Source organism: Bos indicus, chromosome 25 (genome assembly GCF_029378745.1).
Source record: "Bos indicus isolate NIAB-ARS_2022 breed Sahiwal x Tharparkar chromosome 25, NIAB-ARS_B.indTharparkar_mat_pri_1.0, whole genome shotgun sequence".
In the NCBI taxonomy this organism is placed as follows: domain Eukaryota; kingdom Metazoa; phylum Chordata; class Mammalia; order Artiodactyla; family Bovidae; genus Bos; species Bos indicus.
In genome coordinates, this window is record NC_091784.1 from 2,552,567 (window position 1) to 2,572,783 (window position 20,217).

Below are 20,217 nucleotides of genomic sequence, written 5' to 3' on the forward strand. Positions count from 1 at the left end.
TGGAAGCTTGGTTCCAGCCTCAGTGCTGTTTGAAAGTCAACTGTCAGCCACCCTGAAGTCAGGTTCCAGAGACCTGTCCTGGGTATGAGGTGCCCTACCCCCGAGGCTCTTGAGGCGGGAGCAGAGCCAGGTGGTACCCTGGGCCAGGGCTGTGATTGGCCGGAGCTGCACAATGCTCCTGTGATGTCGGCCTGCTCCTGCTATGAAATGGCAACTCCTGAGCCCTGGCTTCAGTGGAGCTGCCGTCCAGACACAGATCATGGTGAGCTCTTAGATTTGTGCCTAATTTCAGAGACCTGCCCAAGCTGGACCCCACTCCTTATTGAAATGATCTGCACAATGGGGTACAGGGCCCCAAATGGGACAAGGAAACCTTTCAGAGACCTCTAGCCCGGGTCTAACTCCAGGCCAAGGCCTGCTTCTGCATCTGGGTCTGGTAGAAATGGGGGGTCTTGGGCCTCACTGCTGCCCCCTCACACTGGGTGCTGACCCAACCCTCCACTTGGGGTTCTCATGTGGCCCACCTCCCACCCAAAGCTTCCTGGAATCCCTTTCCATGCATGTGGAGTGGGGAGTCAGATCCTGGTCCCAGCCAGGCCCTGATGCAGGCCTGGCCTTTGCAGAGTGGCGGGTATGATCTCAACCTCTTCATCAGCCCTCCCGATTGCAACTTCCTGTGTTCTGTCTGCCATGGAGTTCTCAAGAGGCCGGTGAGGTTGCCGTGCAGCCACATCTTCTGCAAGAAATGCATCCTCCGGTGGCTAGCCAGGTGCTACTGGGCACCCAAGACGCTCGGGGGCCAGGGCAGGGCTGGGGGGCCATGCCTAGGACCCAGAACAGAGAGGAAGGTCAGCCAAGCACTGGGTCATGGTGGCCATTAGGTTCAGCTGCCAAATCTGGGACGCTAATATAGGAGCTGGGCCCCTGTGGAATCTGCACCCTGGCCTCAGAGCTGAGCGCTCCCTATAAAGCCCTCTTACACCTCTTCCAGCTAGAGAGAAGGAAGGGCCGCCAGGGGAGGCATGTTGCTGCCACCTCCACGCCCAACAATCACCCCCACTCATGTCTCTTAGACAAAAGACCTGTCCATGCTGCAGGAAAGAGGTGAGACACAGAAAGATGGTCCATGTGAATAAACTCCAGAAGATCATTGGCCGCTTGGAAGTCAAGGTAACTCAGAACACCCCCTCCCATCACCCTACCCTCCTCCCCTCTGCATGGGTTGGGGCAAAGCCAGCAGAGGGGTTGAAAAGAACCCCACTCTCAGAACTGAGAGTTTCTATTCCACCAATACACTGCTCCCCTTAGGGTTATCAGACCTGGCTGAATGTGAGTCACTTCTCTACAACATACTTGATGTGTGGTTTGGGGCAAGTTACCTAACTTTTCTGAGCTCTAAGAGCCCCAGCTGTAAAATGGGGATAATAAAGGATGGAGAGCCTACTGTGGTGCCATTGCTCTCTAGCCTCATAGTTTTATAGATAGGGAAATTGAGATTACAAAAAAAAAAACAACCTTGGCTGGGGAGTGCCTTTTTGGTCTAGTGGTTAGGATTTGGCACTTTCGCTGCCATCAGTTCAGTTCAGTCACTCAGTCATGTCCAACCCTGTGACCCCATGGACTGTAGCACACCAGGCCTCCCTGTCCATCACCAACTCCCGGAGTTTACTCAGACTCATGTCCATTAAGTCGGTGATGCTATCCAACCATCTCATCCTCTGTTGTCCCCTTCTCCCACCTTCAGTCTTTCTCAGCATCAGGGTCTTTTCACATGAATCAGTTCTTTGCATCAAGTGGCCAAAGTATTGGAGTTTCAACTTCAGCATCAGTCCTTCCAACGAATATTCAGGACTGATTTCCTTTATGATTGACTAGATCTCCTTGCAGTCCAAGGGGCTCTCAAGAGCCTTCTCCAACAGCACAGTTCAAAAGCATCAATTCTTTGGCAGTCAGCTTTCTTTATAGTCCAACTCTCACATCCACACATGACTATTGGAAAAACCATAGCATTGACTAGACAGACCTTTGCTGGCAAAGTAATGTCTCTGCTTTTTAATATGCTGTCTAGGTTGGTCATAGCTTTTCTTCCAAGGAGTAAGCGTCTTTTAATTTCATGGCTGCAGTCACCATCTGCAGTGATTTTGGAGCTCAAGAAAATAAAGGCTCTCACTGTGTCCATTGTTTCCCCATCTATTTGCCATGAAGTGATGGGACCAAATGCCATGATCTTAGTTTTCTGAATGTTGAGTTTTAAGCCAATTTTTTTCACTCTCCTCTTTCACTTTCAATAAGAGGCTCTTCATTTTCTGCCATAAGGGTGCTGTCATCTGCATATCTGCATATTTCTCCTGACAATCTTGATTCCAGCTTGTGCTTCATCCAGCCTGGTATTTTGCATGATACACTCTGCATAGAAGTTAAGTAAGCAGGGTGACAATATACAGCCTTGACGTATTCCTTTCCCGATTTGGAACCAGTCTGTTGTTTCATGTCCAGTTCTAACTGTTGCTTCTTGATGTGCATACAGATTTCTCAGGAGGCAGGTACGGTGGTCTGGTATTCCCATCTCTTGAAGAATTTTCCACAGTTTGTTGTGATGCACACAGTCAAAGGTTTCAGCACAGTCAATAAAGCAGATGTTTTTCTGGAACTCTTGCTTTTTCGATGATCCAATGGATGTTGGCAATTTGATCTCTGGTTCCTCTTCCTTTTCTAAATCCAGCTTGAACATTTGGAAGTTCATGGTTCACGTACTGTTAAAGCCTGGCTTGGAGAATTTTGAGCATTACTTTACTAGCGTGTGAGATGAGTGCAATTATGCTGTAGTTTGAACATTCTTTGGTATTCCCTTTCTTTGAGATTGGAATGAAAACTGACCTTTTCCACTCCTGTGGCCACTGCTGGGTTTTCCAAATTTGCTGACATATTGAGTGCAGCACTTTAACAGCATTATCTTTTAGGATTTGAAATAGCTCAACTGGAATTCCATCACCTCCACTAGCTTTGTTCACAGTGATGCTTCCTAAGGCCCCACTTGACTTCGCATTCTAGGATGTCTGGCTCTAGGGGAGTGATCACACCATTGTGGCTATCTTACAAATAGCTGAGAAAAGAAAAGAAGCTAAAGGCAAAGGAGAAAAGGAAAGATATACCCATTTGAATGCAGAGTTCCAAAGAATAGCAAGGAGAGATAAGAAAGCCTTCCTCAGTGATCAAGGCAAAGAAATAGAGGAAAACAATAGAATGGGAAAGACTAGCGATCTCTTCAAGAAAATTAGAGATACCAAGGGAACATTTCATGCAAAGATGGGCTCAATAAAGGACAGAAATGGTATGGACCTAACAGAAGCAGAAGATATTAGGAAGAGGTGGCAAGAATACCAAAAACTATACAAAAGAGATCTTCATGACTCAGATAACCACGATGGTGTGATCATTCACTACTATATCCTGGGTTCAATTCCAAGAAAAAAAGAAGAAAAAAAAAAAGCCCGGCATACATACAACCCACTAGACCAAGCCAACCATGTAACTCCCTGTTCTCTACATCTCCTGTCCCCACTCCTCTGAGATCTAGATTTTTCCTACCTTCAAGCATTTGCTATAGTTTCCCTCTCTCTACCACATCACTGGTAGCCTAAAAGCTTGGGAGGCTGCCAGTCCAGTGTTTCCTGGTCAGTGGAACCTCAGGGATGGGGGATTCTTGGGGGTGTCTGGAGATGTCCCCAACCTGGTTTGGCTCACACGATGCTCTCCTCTACCCCCAGTGCAGGAACGCTGAAGCTGGATGCCAGGTGACGTGCCCCCTGGCCCATCGCAAGGGACACCAGGACTCATGCCCCTTCGAGCTGATGGTTTGCCCCAATGAAGGCTGCATGTTGCGGGTACCTCGTGGGGCCCTGGATGAGCACAGGCAGAATTGCCAGCATGGTGCCTATCATCGCTGCTCCCTGGGCTGCGGGGCCACCCTGGGCCCAGTCGAGCGGGCAAATCACAACTGCTACCGGGAGCTGCGAGAGGCCTGGTGCCAGCGCCAGCAGCGCAGCCGAACCTTGGTGCTCTGCCTGCTGCAGCACATGCGCAAAATGCACCGGACCACCGGCCTCATCCGACGGCAGCTGGCGGACTTCCTGGAGGAAGATGACCCCCTGCTCGTGGGTGCCCCGCAAGAGGAGGCTGAGGCCACCCCAGAAGGCAGCATTGGGGTTGAGGTGTGGGAGCCCCAGGGCCAAGCTACCTTGTAAATAGAGGGTAAATAAATGCAGAGCCCAGGTCTGGCCGCCTCACTACCACTGTGCTTGCGGACCTCACCCTGCCTCCTCCAGGAACTACTCCTCTCAGGGGAAAGAGGCACCTTAGCTTTTCCCCTGGACTTCTCCAAGTTCTTTCCCACCAGTTCCTCACACTGACTTTTTCCCTCAGCTCTCTGCCTGATTTTTTCTCACTCGATTGTCTCCTCTGCAGAGGTTCTCCCTGACCATCCTTTCCCAGTCCTCCTTCCCAGTTACCTTCTTCCAATCTGTTTCCTGGCTTCGCAGCCAGTAGCACAAACAGCTCAAACCCCTGAAGTCAAAGTACAAGCCAACTGCTCACAGTGATTCCCGAGGATCCCTCCTTATCTTGTTTCTGCCCTATATTCTCCTTCCTACTCACTCCCTGCAGCCACACCGGCTTGCTTCTCCTAAATGCCAGGCTTCTGCACTGCCTGTTCCTCAGTCTGAAGCATTGTTCCCCGAGATAATCAGAGGGCTCCCTGTTTCACCAACCTTCGGCTTTGCTCGCCCGGTTCACCTTTACAAGGAAGCCTCCTTCATCGCCCAGTTTAAAGCTGCGCCCCCTGCACTCCACTCCATCCTCACCCTGCTACATTCTTTCCAGGACACTAACCCACTCCAGTGTTCTTGCCTGGAGAATCCCAGGGACGGGGGAGCCTGGTGGGCTGCCGTCTGTGGGGTCGCACAGAGTCGGACACGACTGAAGCGACTTAGCAGCAGCAGCAGCAGCAACCACTTAACAAGATTATTCCGGGCCCTTCCTCTGCCCAGCCCTCACTTCACTAGCACGGCATCTTCTCTGGTGTCTCTCAAGTGCCTAGAACAGAGAACGTGCTCAATCAATATTCGAACGTCTCCGAAATCGCCCGATTTACTACCAGGAGGAGAAGGGAACGACCGAGGATGAGATGGTTGGATGGCATCACCGACTCGATGCACATGAGTCTGAGCAAACTCCGGGAGTTGGTGATAGACAGGGAAGCAGTCCATGGGGTCGCAAAGAGTCGGACTGGACAGAGCGACTAAACTGAAGTAGTTCCCTGCGGTATTTCTCATACCATACGCTAAGGCGGAGCCCGGTTCAGGGCTCTGCTAACCCACCGCGCTTAACCCAAACCCCAGAATGCCAAGGGGGCAGGAGTTTGGGGATTACTTCAATAACCAGTTCCTACGAAAACCTTTTCAAATTTCCATTTAAAAGACAGGCGGCTGGAGACTCCAGCACCCTCCGAGTTCAGGCCTCCCGCCCCTGCCACTCCCAAGTTACTCTATGCCCCACCCGCCAGGCCGGAAACGCCTCTGCCATCTTCCGCTTGCTGACGCCGCGCCTCTGCCCACAGCAAAGATGTCGCCGAGGTCGCAGCGCCGATGACGTCACAGTAGTAGTGGGCGGTGACGCCATCTCTGCGAGCCCAAGGTGTGGAATGGCTCCCGGGTCTCCCTCACGCGGTGGCACCGGCGACATGGCTGAGGTGGCGGCCGGAGTGGGCCGCTTCAAGTCCAAGTAAGCTGGGGCGCTGGGGCTGGGGGCGAACCCGCCGCTGGGGCTGGGGGCGCCGCCGAGGGAGGGAGCCGGGTTCGCAGCCGCAGTAGCGAAGGCGCCGGCGTGGGTCCCACACGCATCGGTTTGGGGAGGGATGAGGTACTGACGGGGCTGGGTCCTAACAGGCGGGCGGCGGCGTCGCGGCTGCGGCATCAGGTGGCAGAGCAGGCACTGACAGCGCTCAGCTTTCGGAGGGCAGGCCCTGGAGCCTGGCCGGGTGCAGCTAGCTTCCGCGACCTAAAGTTGAAGCAGTTTCGGTCGGGGGTGGGGACAAGAGATCCCAAAGCGAGAGGAAGGGTCGAGGCCGGTCCTAGACGGTGGGAGTCCCCACCGCCTAGACGACGGCAGAAGAGCCACCTGTGGGCCAGGCGGCCTGGGGAGCTTTCACATGCTCTCTTCTCCAAGGACTGGGAAGAGAGGTCAGGACATGAGCTAGACCTCCGTGGCCAGGAGTCCCTGAATCCCGGGCTTATGCAATCCCCAACTTGATGTTGAATGTCTAAGTTCTGTGTTCCCGGGTCCAGACAGACTCAGTGTAACGCGCAGGAGCAGAGTTTGATGGGGGTAAACCTACCAAGCAGATCATTTCCATCAGTAGCTGTGACAAGCACTAGCAAGGGGAAGCCCTGATGCCAAGACTGCCTCTGTTGGATGGTCGAGCGGGCTCAGGGGGCCTCCAGCTTCCTCTTGGCCATCAGGCTTCCTTTAGTGGAGTTAGCCAGGCACCTTGGAAATTCAGAGAGGCCCAGGCTGGGAATAGGGAACAGCCTGTGTGAACACAAAGGATCAGAAGAGACCCCTCATGGCAGGTTCTTGGGAATATGTAAGGAGAGGAGAGGGTTTCAGGGCAGGGGACAACACAAACGAGTTGTGTTCTAAAACGCCTCTCTGGGAGCAAGCTTTGAGAGAGTGGTGGAGAGGCTATAGCAGCTCCCCAGAGAGGAGAGTGCCGTGGCCTGGACCAGCAAGGAAGTAGCCGAGGTGGGGGGTGAGGATAATCTGCCTGGAGAGTGGGGTGGAGGAAGGAACTGGGGTTGAGGAGGGGCAGGCTGGAGTTGGACCTCAAGGATAAGGATGTTTGAAGAGGATGTTGCTATGGGCTGGTACCCAGGCCTGGCCTCCTATGGCCAGCAGAGGGCGTCCAAGGCCTGGCTTGCTAGGCACCCTGGAGTCTCTGGGATTTGGACTGCCTTTGCTTCCCTGGGCCCATGTGGATCACTGACCCGCTCAGGGTCCCAAATCTTCTATAACAAGGCGGTACTAACACCCACCTCCAAATATGGTTGAGAGTGGTAAAGAAGGTAACAGACGAGCTCATCACCCCACCCTGCACGCGTGTGCACATACACACACCAGAATCCCAGCCCTCCCAGAAGCTCCTCGAGGGTTGGGCCCTATTGGGTTGACCTCTGGGAGAGCACCTAGCACAGGGCTGGGCACCGGGGACCACGGGGTGGTGGTTCACTCTCTTGCCCTGTCTTCCCTCCAGCTATGCTGTTGAGCGCAAAATCGAGCCTTTCTACAAGGGCGGGAAGGTGCAGGTACTGGCCCCGGGGTAGGGCGGGGGGTTGGCAGGGTGATGAGGCAGCCTGGAGCTGCAGGATGTTCCCTTGGCTGAGACCCCTTTGCCCCCAGCTGGACCAGACTGGACAGCACCTCTTCTGTGTCTGTGGCACCAGACTCAACATCTTGGATGTGGCCTCGGGGGCCGTGCTGCGGAGCCTGGAGCAGGTGAGGGCGGGGAGGGTCAGGGCGAGGGCCTGGTGTGGACGGCGGCCTGTTCTCATGGTGCCCTGCGCACCCACTCTCACCCCTAGGAGGACCAGGAGGACATCACTGCCTTTGACCTCAGCCCCGACGACAAGGTATGTGCGATCAGGACAGGAGGCGGGCTCCGGTACCTCCCACCCAGACTGAGTGGGTGAGGATGGCATGTACACCCGTGCCCCAGCTGAACTGCGTCCTCCCCTAGGTGCTGGTGACAGCCAGCCGGGCCCTGCTGCTGGCTCAGTGGGCCTGGCAAGAGGGCAGTGTCACCCGCCTGTGGAAGGCGATACACACAGCCCCTGTGGCCACCATGGCCTTCGACCCCACCTCCACACTGCTAGCCACAGGTAGGACCCCGGCTGGGTTGGGGGCGGCGAGCCAGGCGGGGATCTTTGGGCCCACAGCGCCCCCACCTCGGATCCACTCCCACAGGCGGCTGTGATGGGGCCGTGCGCGTCTGGGACGTCGTGCGGTGCTATGGGACACACCACTTTCGGGGCTCGCCGGGCGTCGTGCAGTGAGTCAGGGCGGTGGGGGGCGGGGGCGGGGGGCGTCACTGCCAGGGCGACACAGCTCACAGCTCCGCCCCGCCTGCCTGCAGCCTGGTGGCCTTCCACCCGGACCCCGCTCGCCTGCTGCTCTTCTCCTCGGCCGCAGATACCAGCATCCGCGTGTGGTCGCTGCAGGAGCGGTCGTGCCTGGCCGTGCTGACTGCCCACTACAGTGCTGTCACGTCTCTGACCTTCAGCGCCGATGGCCACACCATGCTCAGGTCAGAGCCCAGCGCCCCGGCCTTGGCAGGGAAGGGAGGGCCACAGCCGCGGCCTGGGCACTGAGGCTGGTGTCCCCCCAGCTCGGGCCGGGATAAGATCTGTGTCATCTGGGACCTGCAGAGCCTCCAGGCCACAAGGACCGTGCCAGTGTTTGAGGTGGGGGCGCCAGGGCCAGTGAGGGCGGTGGGAGGGGAGGGGCGGCGGGGCTGGGGCCTCCACCCCTGACCCGCTTGCCCTCAGAGCGTGGAGGCCGCGGTGCTGCTGCCGGAGGAGCCGGCACCAGAGCTGGGTGTGAAGTCCGCGGGCCTGCACTTCCTGACGGCCGGCGACCAAGGTGCGTGGGCTGGGCACGGGCGGGAGGGGGTGGGGGCCGGCGGACCCTGAGTCCCAGCGGCCTTGTCCTCGCACAGGTGCGCTGCGCGTGTGGGAGGCGGCCTCTGGGCGGTGTGTGCACGCACAGCAGCGGCTGCGCGGCCCTGGGCGGGAGCTGACCCACTGCACCCTGGCCCACGCCGCCGGCCTGCTCCTCAGCGTCACTGCCGACCACAACCTGCTGCTCTACGACGCGCGCTCCCTGCAGCTGCGGAAACAGGTGCGCGTGCACTGCCCCTGCTAGGCCCCGCCCTGGTGCCAACACCCCACCCCGCTCACCCAGCCTGCCCCATGTCCCTCCTGCCCCACAGTTCGCCGGCTACAGCGAGGAGGTGCTGGATGTCCGGTTCCTTGGGCCTGAGGACTCCCACGTTGTCGTGGCGTCTAACAGCCCCTGCCTGAAGGTGTTTGATCTACAGACCTCAGCCTGCCAGATTCTCCACGGCCACACAGGTGAGGGCAGGAACCAGGCCCTAGGCCCTTACCCGGATGGAGTGCCCGGCCTGGCCTCAGCTGATCTCTAGCTACGGCCACTCCACTTTCTTCCAGACATCGTCCTGGCCCTAGACGTGTTCCGGAAGGGGCGGCTCTTTGCTAGCTGTGCCAAGGTGAGACACCAAAGGAACTGAGGGGCAGGGACTGGTGGGGAAGCCCTGCCCAGCCTCCCCTCACCCTTCGGATCCCCAGGATCAGAGCATCCGCGTCTGGAGGATGAACAAGGCCGGTGAGGTGGCTTGTGTGGCTCAGGGCTCTGGGCACACACACAGCGTGGGCACCATCTGCTGCTCCAGGTAGTGGTCAGGGCCGGGGGTGTCACAGAGGCAGAGGCGGCTCTCACCTTGCTCTCCGAGTCTCCAGCCCAGGGGTGTGGAACAGAGGCTGGGGCAGGGTACCCCAAGGGACTGCGGTTCCTTAGAAGTAGCCTTGAGGTTGGTGGGTAAAAGGACACTGAGCGATGCCCGGGGGAGGGGTCCCACTGTTGGACTGAGTCACTAGGGGTGCCGGGGTGGGGGGCACATAGCAGTTCCAGTCGTGGGGCAGGCTTCCCGGTCTCCTGAGGTCTGGCAGGCCTGAGCGGTGGGGCTCTGCCGGCAGGGCTGGCCAGGGCTCAGCAGGTGTCTCCCTTCCCCTAAATCCGGCCGCAGGCTGAAGGAGACGTTCCTGGTGACGGGCAGCCAGGACTGCACTGTGAAGCTCTGGCCCCTCCCTGAAGCCCTGCTGTCCAAGGGCACAGGCCACGAGGGCGGCCCGGTCCTCCTGCAGGCCCAGGCCACGCAGCGCTGCCACGACAAGGTGACCGCACGCAGCGCCCGGGTGGGGTCATGGCCAGGCCCTCGCCAGGACGGGGCTCTGAGCAGCTGCCTGCTCTTGCCACCAGGACATCAATAGTGTGGCTGTCGCCCCCAATGACAAGCTGCTGGCCACGGGCTCACAGGACCGTACGGCCAAACTCTGGGCCCTGCCACGGTGCCAGCTGCTGGGCACCTTCTCGGGCCACCGGCGCGGCCTCTGGTGCGTCCAGTTCTCGCCCATGGACCAGGTGCTGGCCACGGCCTCGGCCGATGGCACCATCAAGCTCTGGGCCCTGCAGGACTTCAGCTGCCTCAAGGTGAGCCGCCCCTGGCCCAGGCCTGGCACCCCCTCCACCCCAGACCCGGCCCCCCACCCGACGCCTCACCCCCCACCCCCCCCACAGACTTTCGAGGGGCATGATACTTCTGTACTGAAGGTGGCCTTTGTAAGCCGCGGCACGCAGCTGCTGTCCAGGTGAGTAGGGGCTGGGCAGGGCCGGGGTGCGCCGGGTGGGCCCAGGCTGAACCCCTCCCCACCCCCACCCCAGTGGCTCTGACGGGCTCCTGAAGCTCTGGACCATCAAGAACAACGAGTGCGTGCGGACGCTGGACGCTCACGAGGACAAGGTCTGGGGGCTGCACTGCAGCCGGCTGGACGACCGCGCCCTCACCGGTGCCAGTGACTCCCGTGTCATCCTCTGGAAGGTGTGTGGGCCAGGGAGGGCATCACAGTGGGCAGGGCAGCGTGGGGGCCAGTCTGAGCCCAATGTGACCCCGGTCTGACCCCAGGACGTGACCGAGGCGGAGCAGGCTGAGGAGCAGGCCAAGAGAGAGGAGCAGGTGGTCAAGTAAGTGGGGTCTCCCCGCCCCCCAGCTCGGAGTCGGTGCGCTGGTCCCTCCTCTCTGGAGCAGCCACCCTGCTTGCCTGGCCGGGTCCCCCAGGGGCCCTGTGCCCTGTCCCCTCCTTGCCCTCCAGGCAGCAAGAGCTCGACAACCTGCTCCATGAGAAGCGCTACCTGCGGGCGCTGGGCCTGGCCATCTCCCTGGACCGGCCCCACACTGTGCTGACCGTCATCCAGGGTCAGTGCTGCCTCGGGCTGCACGGGGCGGGTTTCTCGGGATCTGTGCTGCCCCTTCCCTATGGCTCAACCTCTTCTCCACCCGCAGCCATCCGAAGGGACCCCGAGTCCTGCGAGAAGCTGGAAACCACCGTGCTCCAACTGCGGCGCGACCAGAAAGGTCTGGGGTGGGCAGGTCAGGCCGGATGGGGCCGCGTGAGGCTGGGGGTGCGGGGGCAGGTGTGACTGTGCTGTCGCCCACAGAGGCTTTGCTGCGCTTCTGCGTCACATGGAACACCAACTCGCGGCACTGCCACGAGGCCCAGGCCGTGCTGGGTGTGCTGCTGCGGCATGAGGCCCCGGACGAGCTGCTGACCTATGATGGCGTGCGGGCCTCCCTCGAGGGCCTGCTGCCCTACACCGGTGAGTGGGCCGGCCGGGGGGCGGGCAGGGCCGTCCGCCACACTCGGCCGCCCCTGACAGCCTGCGGTCCTCCCCCAGAGCGGCACTTCCAGCGGCTCAGCCGGATGCTGCAGGCAGCCACCTTCCTGGACTTCCTGTGGCACAACATGAAGCTGCCCGCCCTCCCCACGGCCCCCGCGGCCCTGTGAAACACAGGGAAACACAGACTCTGCTGTCTTGGCTCCCTGTGTCCGTCTTGACTTCATCTCAGCCCCTGGTCCTGGGCCACAGCTGGCCCACCCCCAGACCTGCCCTTCAGCACAGACACGGCTCTGTCAGTCAGGAGAGCTTTACTCAGGGCACACCAGGGGCACGCAGCCCAGCAAGCCCCACCGCCACCGCCCCTCCCGCGGCCCTGAGGCCGAGGCAGCTGCTAGCTGTCATCCCTGGGCTCTGGAGCCTCGGGTGGTCCCTGGGGTCTGGGGTGCACAGCACCGCCCTCCACGACGGGCCATGCTCTCTCAGGGGGCTCCCTGCTGCAGTGCCTTACGGGTGATGGTGCAGCAGCGGCTCTGAATGACGCTCAGAGGCGGCCGGGCAGGCACAGGAGGCGGAAGCATTGCGGCCTGGGGGGACCTGGGGGAGCTGTGGGCCTTGCCCTCCCTGCCCTCTGCACCGTCAGCCCCGCGGTGGAGCCATGGCCCGCTGAGGAGGGTGCCCAGCCCATCCCGCTGCAGCATCACAGCTGGGAGAAGACCAGTGCGGCCTTGGAACCTGTAGGACGCGAGTTTGGTTGGCTCTGGGCCCCACCCACCCCACCCCCTCCGCACCAGACCGGCTGCCAGAGCCCCAGCCCACACACCTGCACAGCCACCAGCCTCGGTCGGAGGCTTCCAGCACATGCACGCGTGCCCCTGTGGGCACGGACAGCTCATCAGCCCGGCTGCTCTCATAGGCGCGGACAGCACAGAACTGGGGCCCTGGGGGTAGAGGCTGGGTGGTCACCATGGGGTTTCAGAGCTCTCTCTTAATACCAGAGACCCCTTCTAGAGCCCAGTGGGCTGTGGCTCGCTCTGGGGCCAAGCACACACTGCAGGGCCACCGTCGCCCCCGCCATCTCATGGTCTCCCTCTCCTGGCACGCGCTGGACGCTGCCCCGTGACGGCACGGGCGTGGGGAGGAGGGTCAGTCTCACCGCTTATCCCCAGGAGCTGTCCCCCATCCTGTCCCTGGTGTGGGGCCGCCTCTTCCAGGTAGGGAGCTGGAAACCACGCCGTCTGCTGGTCCTCGTTCGTCACCAGCCACCAGCCTATGCCCAAGAAGGGGATGGGCGGGGGGCTTCAGCTCCTGCAGCCCACTGGGATCCCAGGGGCAGGAGGGTGTGTCCCTGCAACAGGCGCCAGCCCACCTGCGGGGCGTCAGCCCACCTGAGGGGTGTCGTAGCAGCACATCCAGGGCCTCCTGGGCCTGAGCGTGGAAGGGCTGGCCCCGCGTGTCCTGGGTGCTGAAGGTCTGCAGGCAGTGCAGGCTCTGGGCCTCCAGGGTGCGGACCGCAGGGCTGCCTGAGGGGCCTGGCGAGGGCTCTTGCGGGGTGGGCAGGATCACCAGGCTGGTGAGGGCCCAGGATGCAAGGGAGAGGTGTCAGGTGTCTCCCACAGGCCCATCAGGCCTCCAAGCCAACCCGCCTGTGGGCCCTTCCCCACCACGCCTCCCCCGTTCTCCGGGCAGGCACCTGCCAGGTGGCAGCATAGGCTCCAGGTCCAGAGGTTGTGGTGTGAAGAAGCCAGTGAGCTCCAGGCTGCGGGACACACGCTCCCCGGCCGCCAGCAGTGCCCTCAGGTAGGCCTCCAGCAGCTGCAGGCGGGCCAGGCCTCGGCCCGTGCGGCTTCGGTGCACCAGCCAGGGTGCATCGGCTGCGGGCAGGACGGGGCAGCTGTGGGAGCCCCGCCCGGGCTCCTCACGTCCCACTGCTGCCGCCCCACCCTCCTGGATCCCTGCTGGCCTGACCTGGGAGCTTGGGGAGAACTCGATCAGATCTCCGCAGTAGGCCCGCCTCCACCGGGAAGGTCTCCTTGAGGGTTTTCTGAGAGCAAGAAGAGTCATCACTGGTCTCTGAAGGCCCACTAGTTTCCCCTGGGAGGGCAGGCAGGGGTCCCTTGGCTGAAAGCCCGAGTGGGCACAAGGGCAGGGCGTGGGTGGTCTCTCGTGGGTCAGGTTGCTAGGGGAAGTTGGGTGACCAGGTTCACTCACGTGGAGTCTCCTGAAGTCCTCCCAGCTTCTGCGTATGAAGCTGTCGCTGTCGTCCGACCAGCACACAGAGAAGGTGAACATCTGCTGGGGGAAGGTTGGGAGTGTCTTGGAGGCACTGGGCCAGGAGCTCCCCCACCTCCTCTAGGGCTGGCAGGGGTCCCACGGGCTCCTACCTGGAACCTCTCTGTCTGCACCAGAGCTGCCCCGCTCACACACACCGGGTGCCGGGCTCCCTCCATCCTGGTGACCTCCCCAGATCTCCGTGAGGGACTTCTGGGAGTCTGCTGGGCGTGACCCCAGGTCCCACTACCTCCCTGCCCATATAGGGAGGAGGGGAGGCCTTGGGCACCCAGAAGGCTGGAATTCCCCAGCAGCGCCCCAGTCCTGGCTGCACTCCCCTGCACTTGACGGGCCTTCCCCACTTCCTCGCCGTGCCCCTCACCTGGGTAGGCAGGGGCATGGGGCTCCCCAGGTAGGAGGGGAAGCAGTGACGGTGGAGGGGCTCCTGCCAGAGTGTGAGCGTGGGGGGAGGAGGGGAAGGCAGGGCCATTAGAGCACCAGCAGGCTGCCCCTCCTGGCTCGCCACACCCTGCTGGTGCCCAGGCTGGGCAGAGCCGCCCAGTGGCCCGGTATGCCCCTGGCTCTGTCCCTGAGCTGACTGCAGTTGTCACCAGGAAAATATTAAAGGCTCTAAGTGCTTTGTTTGGCTTAATCCTCACATTGGAGGAAAGGTCTCTTAATGTCCCCAAATGGCAGAGGAGGAAATTTGTGTTAAACAGATATTGTCAGGGTTTCTTCATCATCTGGGGAGAGGCAGACCTCACAGGCTCACCCCACAGGTCCCACTGTGGTGGAGGGGCTTGCGGCAGGATGAAGAGGGTTCATCTGTAGTCACTAGCATTGGGAATGGCGAGGTGGAATTGGGAATGACTAGGACTGTTCCAAGAATCACCTCTGAATTCATGATTTATCAGTGTGCTGCAGACAGAACCTCTGAGGTCAGGAGTGACCCTCCCCCAACTAGCTGGGGCGGTGAAGGGAAGGCCCTAGAATCCCCAGACAGACGCTGCGCCCAGGGGCCCATATCTCAGGACCACCACCTTACAGGGGAGACGAGAGCCCATCCAAACCTGGCGCATGGGGGTTCTTCCTTCCCCAGCCCACAGCTCTGAGAGCTGGGAGGGGCGGCCAGCCTGATGGCCCTTCCCCTCCTCCCTCAATCACACTCTGGCAGGAGGGCCTCAGTCCCAGCCCCTCCACCCAAGCCCTGGAGGGAGGGAAGGGTCAGGAAGCCACCCCGGCCTGACAAAAGGCCTTTGTGCATCTGTCCTGCCAGAGGCACTCTCTGAAGCCTTCAAACCTCCCCTGGTCTTGGCCCAGGCAATGAACACCTGTGGACACAGGCCTAATTTTTGCAAAGTGCCTTCAGTCCAGCTGTCATAATTCTTGCCAATCTCAGTGGGGGTCGCTGGCCTGGTAGGGTACAAAGTGGGATGGCTCCTGCTCCCTTGGAAGACAGAGATGTTGGAGAAGGGCCAGTCTGCTCACAGCCAGGGACCTAGAAGGATGCTGCGGCCCCTCCCTACACTGCTGACAGTCCCATGTTCCCCACCCCCAGCAACCGAGATCCTCTCAACACTCTCCACATCCCCTCCCTCACTTCTCACCTGGACCACTACAACAGCTCCATGCTCCCCCGACAAAGCCTGTGGTCCTCTCTTGCTGCCGTGAAATACACTCTCCAGAGGAATCTATGCAAAACCGAAATGGGATCAAACTTCCCAGCACCGTCCCAGGGTCCTGAGCATACATCCCCAGCTCCTGGGTCAGTTGATGGTATCCTCAGTGGGCCCCTGGCCACCTCAGGACCTCTGCCCACACCACCCTTCCCAGGTCCTGTCCCACACTGGCCTTTCTGCCCAAGCAGGAAGTCAAGCTCCTCCTCCCTCCTCCGTTGGCTCTGACTACTCTCCTCAGCTGATTTCTCATTCTTCAGGCCTCTCTGCCTAAGGGTCAACTCCTCAAGGAGGCCTCCTAGATTTAACACACCCTGTTCATAGCCTCCATCACAGCTTGTACCTAAACACTTATTAGTGTGACTCTTGTTTTTTCCATCTTGACCACTAGACCATGGGCTGAGGAGGTTAGGGAGGAACGAATCTTGCTCCTCGCCCTGTCCAGAGCCTGGAGCAGTGCTAAGGACAGATTAGGCACTACACAGGTATTTGCAGAATCAATTAATGTACATATGGAATGAATGAACACAGGGAAGCAGTGGTATCCCTGAGGCCACGCCCCACCTGGGTTTAACCCCTCAGGTAGGCTGTGGGACTGAGCAGAGAGGAGGGGGGCTGCTCAGGGCTCCCCGGCGTCCAGAGACGCACCTCCTCCTCTGCACGCTCGACCCTCCCAGCCTAGGCGGGCACCCGTTGCCATGGCGCCGATCGCCTAGGCGGACTCGCCGAACCCGCAGCCGCACCGCCCTTTGTGCGCTCACAGCCCCGCCCCGCATTGCCCAGGCGCAAAGCACCCGGCCCCGGGCGCTCCCCCAGCGGAGGGCACAGAGCCAAGCCGCAGGCACGCGAGACGGTCGGAGCGGAGCGATGGGGGCGTCGCGGGCCGCAACACGGAGGTCCAAGAGGCCGCAGCCCGAAGCCGCGTCGCGCCCACGGCGCGTCGTCCACAACACGCTAATCTTCTACTGGAGGAAGCGGGAGCACTGCCACGGCCGACACAAGACCGGCTCGGGCCGTGGAAGGAGGCCCAGGGGCAAGGCAAGGACTCGGGGCTCGAGAACCGCGCGTACCGCGGCTCGGGCCTCCGGCGCGTCTCCAGCTCGCACTCCTGCATCTCCGGGGGCGCGGACCCTGGCTGCCAGCCCCGCCCCCGCGCCGGGCCCCGCCCCCGGGCCCAGCTCCGCGCCCGCGGCGCGCGCGCCCGGCTCCTGCGGCCGCGCCCTGGCGGCGGCGCGCGCGCTGGCCTGGAGGCCGGCCTGGATGCCGGTGTGGAGGCCCCGCTGGCCCGGCAGGCACTGCGCGGGTGGCATGGCGGCGCCCGGCGAGCGCGGCCGCTTCGGCGCCGGGATCCTCTTCTCCTTCCTGCCCGGCGGCGCGCGCTCCGAGGTGACGGACGACCTAGTGACGGACGCGCGCGGCCGCGGCGCGGGGCGGAGAGAAGCCACTGCTTCGGCCCGGGCTCCATCCGCGGGGCCGGCGTCCGACCCTCCGGCCTCCGAGTTCTCCCCGCGGCGGCCCTGCCGGGCCTGCGTGGACTTCAAGTCGTGGATGCGCACGCAGCAGAAGGTGCAGGCGTAGGGGGGCCCCCACACCTTGTCCTCGGGCACCCGGGACAGGCTGCCCGCCCCCTCCCCGGGGGTCGGCGCTTCCTAACCGTGCCCCCAAGGTAGGCCCAGCCTTTCGGCTCTTGGCCATGTGTGGGCTGGATCGGCCCCAGGACTTCTGTCTCCGGTCAGTGGGTCTCCGGATGGGGCGAAAAAATAAACAGGGAGCTTTGTAGGTTTCTGGTCGGGGAAAACCGAACTGACCCTTGGTCGGCCTCCTTCCACAGCGGGACAGCAAGTTTAGGGAGGATTGCCCTCAGGATCGCGAGGAACTGGGCCGCAACAGCTGGGCTGTCCTCCACACCCTGGCTGCCTACTACCCCGACCTGCCCACCCCAGAGCAGCAGCAGGATATGGCTCAGTTCATACATTTATTTTCCAAGTTTTACCCGTGTGAAGAATGTGCCGAAGACATAAGGAAAAGGTAAGTCGTGTCTGCAGGGTGTGCAGCCTGGGTCTGGGGCCCCTGGCAGATGCCATAAAGGGGAGCCTAGAGAAGTAGAGGCCGAGGTGGCAGCGGGTTGCCGAGAGCAGGGACCAACCAACAGCGTAGGGATTCTGGAGCCACTGCCTTTCTCCTCAAAGGCCAGGCCTGGGGCTGCTGCTGAGGGCTGCTGCTTTCTGCAGCCACAGAGCTCCCTCCCTGGGAGGGCTACTCTCATGAGATCCCTTGCTTAGCACTGATGAAGACTCTGGCAGGTTTCTAGGGACTCCACTGTGCCTAGCTTCTGGAGCAGGACCTTCAGTTTCAAGGCCTTGGGACCTCACTGCTTTTGCTTCCTAGAGCCGCCTTTTTGGGGAGCTCAAGAACTGTTGTTCGGCAGCCATAAGCATTTCTGGGCTGGCTGTGGGGGAAAGGGTAGCCCTTGCTGTTTGGAGCCTGGGCATTTATACGAGGTCTCTTGCTGAGGTGGTGTGGCAGGGCCACAGGTGCAAAGAAGCAGACCTGGTTTTCAGGTAGGCCTTTATTCCAGCCCCGCCCCTCCACACACTGCCTGGGGCCAGGGATGCTGGGGTGAGGCCACCTGATTGTTACTAGATTGTAAAGCGGAGACCTCGTGTCTTAATGTCTTGCCCGGGGCTCTTGTCAGGGTTTGCCACACGCCCTAGGTAGGTGTTGGAGCAGGCCTTAGAGTCCACTGGGACTTGAGGCTGGAGGGTCAGCCCCCTTCTGGGAATTCCTCAGAGCATGAGGGCACCCCTGGATCTAGGCCCCAGCTCTCCTCTCTGGATTGGGCAGGCCAGGAGATGGTGGGGCGGGCACGCCGGGAGCACCGCCTGCCCCCTCCTGCACGTGCTCCCCTTCACGCAGGATATACAGGGACCAGCCAGACACACGCACTCGTGTGAGCTTCACCCAGTGGCTCTGCCGTCTGCACAACGAGGTGAACCGCAAGCTGGGCAAGCCGGACTTCGACTGCTCACTGGTGGATGAGCGCTGGCGCGATGGCTGGAAAGATGGCTCCTGTGACTAGCCAGCGGCCAGAGCCTGGGGAGGCCCGGCCCGAGGGGGCGGGGCTCATTAAAGTGCCGTCACACACAGAGCCTGTGGTGTCTCCGTTGGGTGCTCCCCAGACCCTGCCCTGGGAACCCTCTCCCTCTGCAGTTCGGGGGAGACGTGGAGGAGCCCGATAGCAGGCACCCCGGTGGTGGCCTCCTTACCGCGGGCCCGCGAGGCTGCCGACAGGGGAGGCAGGGGCAGCCCAGGACATCCCTTCCCTTCAGGATTTGGCCTCCTGCTCACCCACCCTGCTGCCTGCTTCTCCACACAGGAAGCCCACAGGCCTGGCTGGGCACCACCGTCTCGCCCCTCAGGCCTGGCCAGTGTCTCCCCACCTTGTAGTGAGGGACAGCGCAGGATGTAGCCCCGGAGGCTGTGCGCTGTTTGCACGTTAGGAAAGAGGCTTATGGGTCGAACTCTGCTGCTCGTCTCCGGTCTGGCCTCTGGCCTTACAGGTTCCATGGAACTCGAGACCAAAATAAAATGCTGGAGAAATGACCGAAGCCCTGGCCTCAGCGTGTTTTGTGCTGGGACTTGCAACAGCGGACAGGCCTGCTGCTTCCTTATCTGGGTTCTGGCTCCCCTGGAGAAGGGGGCCTTTCCAAGGCCAGAGTGGGCTAGGATATACAGGAACAGGAGGCTGAGTTGCTGGAGCTGAGGGAGAATGGATCAGAGGAGGGGAGGTTGAATGAAAGGTCCTCAAGGCCCCAGTAAGGGTGTGGTTCTAACACCCAGCTCTGACCAAACAATGCATCGTGGAGGATCTGGAGCCGAGGGATGGCAAGGTGTGATTATAGCTGGAATGTGGCGGAGGTGGCTGAGAGTAGGGAGGAAGGACACCTACTCCGCAGCAGCTGAGAGGGAAGCTCACCCTAGGGTGGGTGGCAAGCATCACTGGATACATTCTGGAGTCCAAGGTGACTACAGGCTTCTGGCCCAAGCCACGGGAAGGAGGGAACTGCCCAGTGTGTCAGTGAGATGCAGAAGGCTATCAGTGGAACAGGTTTGGGGGTGACCTAGACCCAGCTTTAGGGCCTTCCCAGATCCTCTCAACCACACCCATTCCCAGGGCTTGGCTCCCAGCTGGAATGCCCCAGCAACACTGTGCCCCAGCCCTGTGGTCATAAAGCTCTGGTCACCTCTCCCTAGCGTGTCTCAGCCCCTTCCTGGGCAAGAGCCAGCCTTTAGCAGTCAGTCTCTCCTTGGCATCTTCACCACACTGGCCCCACGGGGGTGCTGGCTTCCACAGGGGCTGCCGGGAGGGGCCAGGTGACATGAAATAGGGGTAACCAGTGGAGAAGTCACCATTCTTTGGTACACCAGATGGACGCCCCCAGCATAGGGGAACCTGCGTGCTGGGAGCCAGCAGGGCTGTGGTCAGCACACGCCTTCCATGTTGGCTCTCCCCTCTTCCCTGCCTCACTTCCCTTCTTCCCTAACTCTGGCTTCCTCAAAGTTTCACCTCCCAATAAAACTCTAACTTTGCAGCAGACTGATTTCCAGGCTAAGACAAGAGGGACTCAAGTTCAAGGGAAAGTCCTGGCTCAGGCTGTGAGCATGGAGACCAAGGGAGTGAGCACAGAGCAGGGAGAAGATCCCCAGGACCAGACAAGGGGACTCCTAAGCTCAAAGGTCACAGGAAGAA

At 60.7% G+C, this 20,217-nt stretch overlaps 4 protein-coding genes across 8 annotated transcripts; 3 read left to right on the forward strand and 1 right to left on the reverse strand.

Moving 5' to 3' along the window:
* Positions 1–169: 169 nt before the first annotated feature.
* Positions 170–4,248, forward strand: RNF151 (ring finger protein 151). Its single transcript, XM_019987295.2, is given in 5 exon segments — positions 170–262; positions 624–769; positions 1,074–1,170; positions 3,768–4,213; positions 4,215–4,248. Coding segments are annotated over 5 exon segments (783 nt in total). The 5' UTR covers positions 170–202.
* A 1,397-nt stretch (positions 4,249–5,645) lies between these two features.
* On the forward strand, positions 5,646–11,723 carry TBL3 (transducin beta like 3). The gene is made up of 22 exons (XM_019988093.2): positions 5,646–5,778; positions 7,307–7,358; positions 7,453–7,548; positions 7,635–7,682; positions 7,790–7,931; positions 8,017–8,101; positions 8,186–8,356; positions 8,438–8,513; positions 8,598–8,691; positions 8,768–8,949; positions 9,041–9,182; positions 9,279–9,337; positions 9,417–9,520; positions 9,875–10,022; positions 10,108–10,338; positions 10,426–10,496; positions 10,570–10,726; positions 10,811–10,869; positions 10,998–11,101; positions 11,189–11,260; positions 11,344–11,502; positions 11,581–11,723. The coding sequence occupies exons 1-22, from the start codon at positions 5,699–5,701 to the stop codon at positions 11,688–11,690; spliced, it is 2,442 nt and encodes an 813-aa protein (XP_019843652.2). The 5' UTR covers positions 5,646–5,698; the 3' UTR covers positions 11,691–11,723.
* A 91-nt stretch (positions 11,724–11,814) lies between these two features.
* Positions 11,815–16,777, reverse strand: NOXO1 (NADPH oxidase organizer 1). 5 transcript variants are annotated; one of them, XM_019988096.2, is made up of 9 exons: positions 16,538–16,777; positions 15,399–15,482; positions 13,732–13,812; positions 13,489–13,564; positions 13,214–13,394; positions 12,909–13,090; positions 12,677–12,790; positions 12,344–12,461; positions 11,815–12,255 (listed from the first exon to the last, which is right to left on the reverse strand). In XM_019988096.2, exons 1-9 carry the CDS (start codon positions 16,775–16,777, stop codon positions 12,003–12,005), a joined length of 1,329 nt encoding a protein of 442 aa, XP_019843655.2. In that variant the 3' UTR covers positions 11,815–12,002. The 5 variants fall into 5 exon arrangements, with proteins under 5 accessions (XP_019843655.2, XP_070635530.1, XP_070635528.1 ...); XM_070779429.1 differs by having other exon boundaries at positions 13,732–13,815; XM_070779427.1 differs by having other exon boundaries at positions 13,732–13,815; positions 15,643–16,551.
* Positions 16,728–19,075, forward strand: GFER (growth factor, augmenter of liver regeneration). Its single transcript, XM_019988097.2, has 3 exons — positions 16,728–17,033; positions 17,299–17,495; positions 18,384–19,075. The coding sequence occupies exons 1-3, from the start codon at positions 16,728–16,730 to the stop codon at positions 18,544–18,546; spliced, it is 666 nt and encodes a 221-aa protein (XP_019843656.2). The 3' UTR covers positions 18,547–19,075.
* Positions 19,076–20,217: the final 1,142 nt, after the last annotated feature.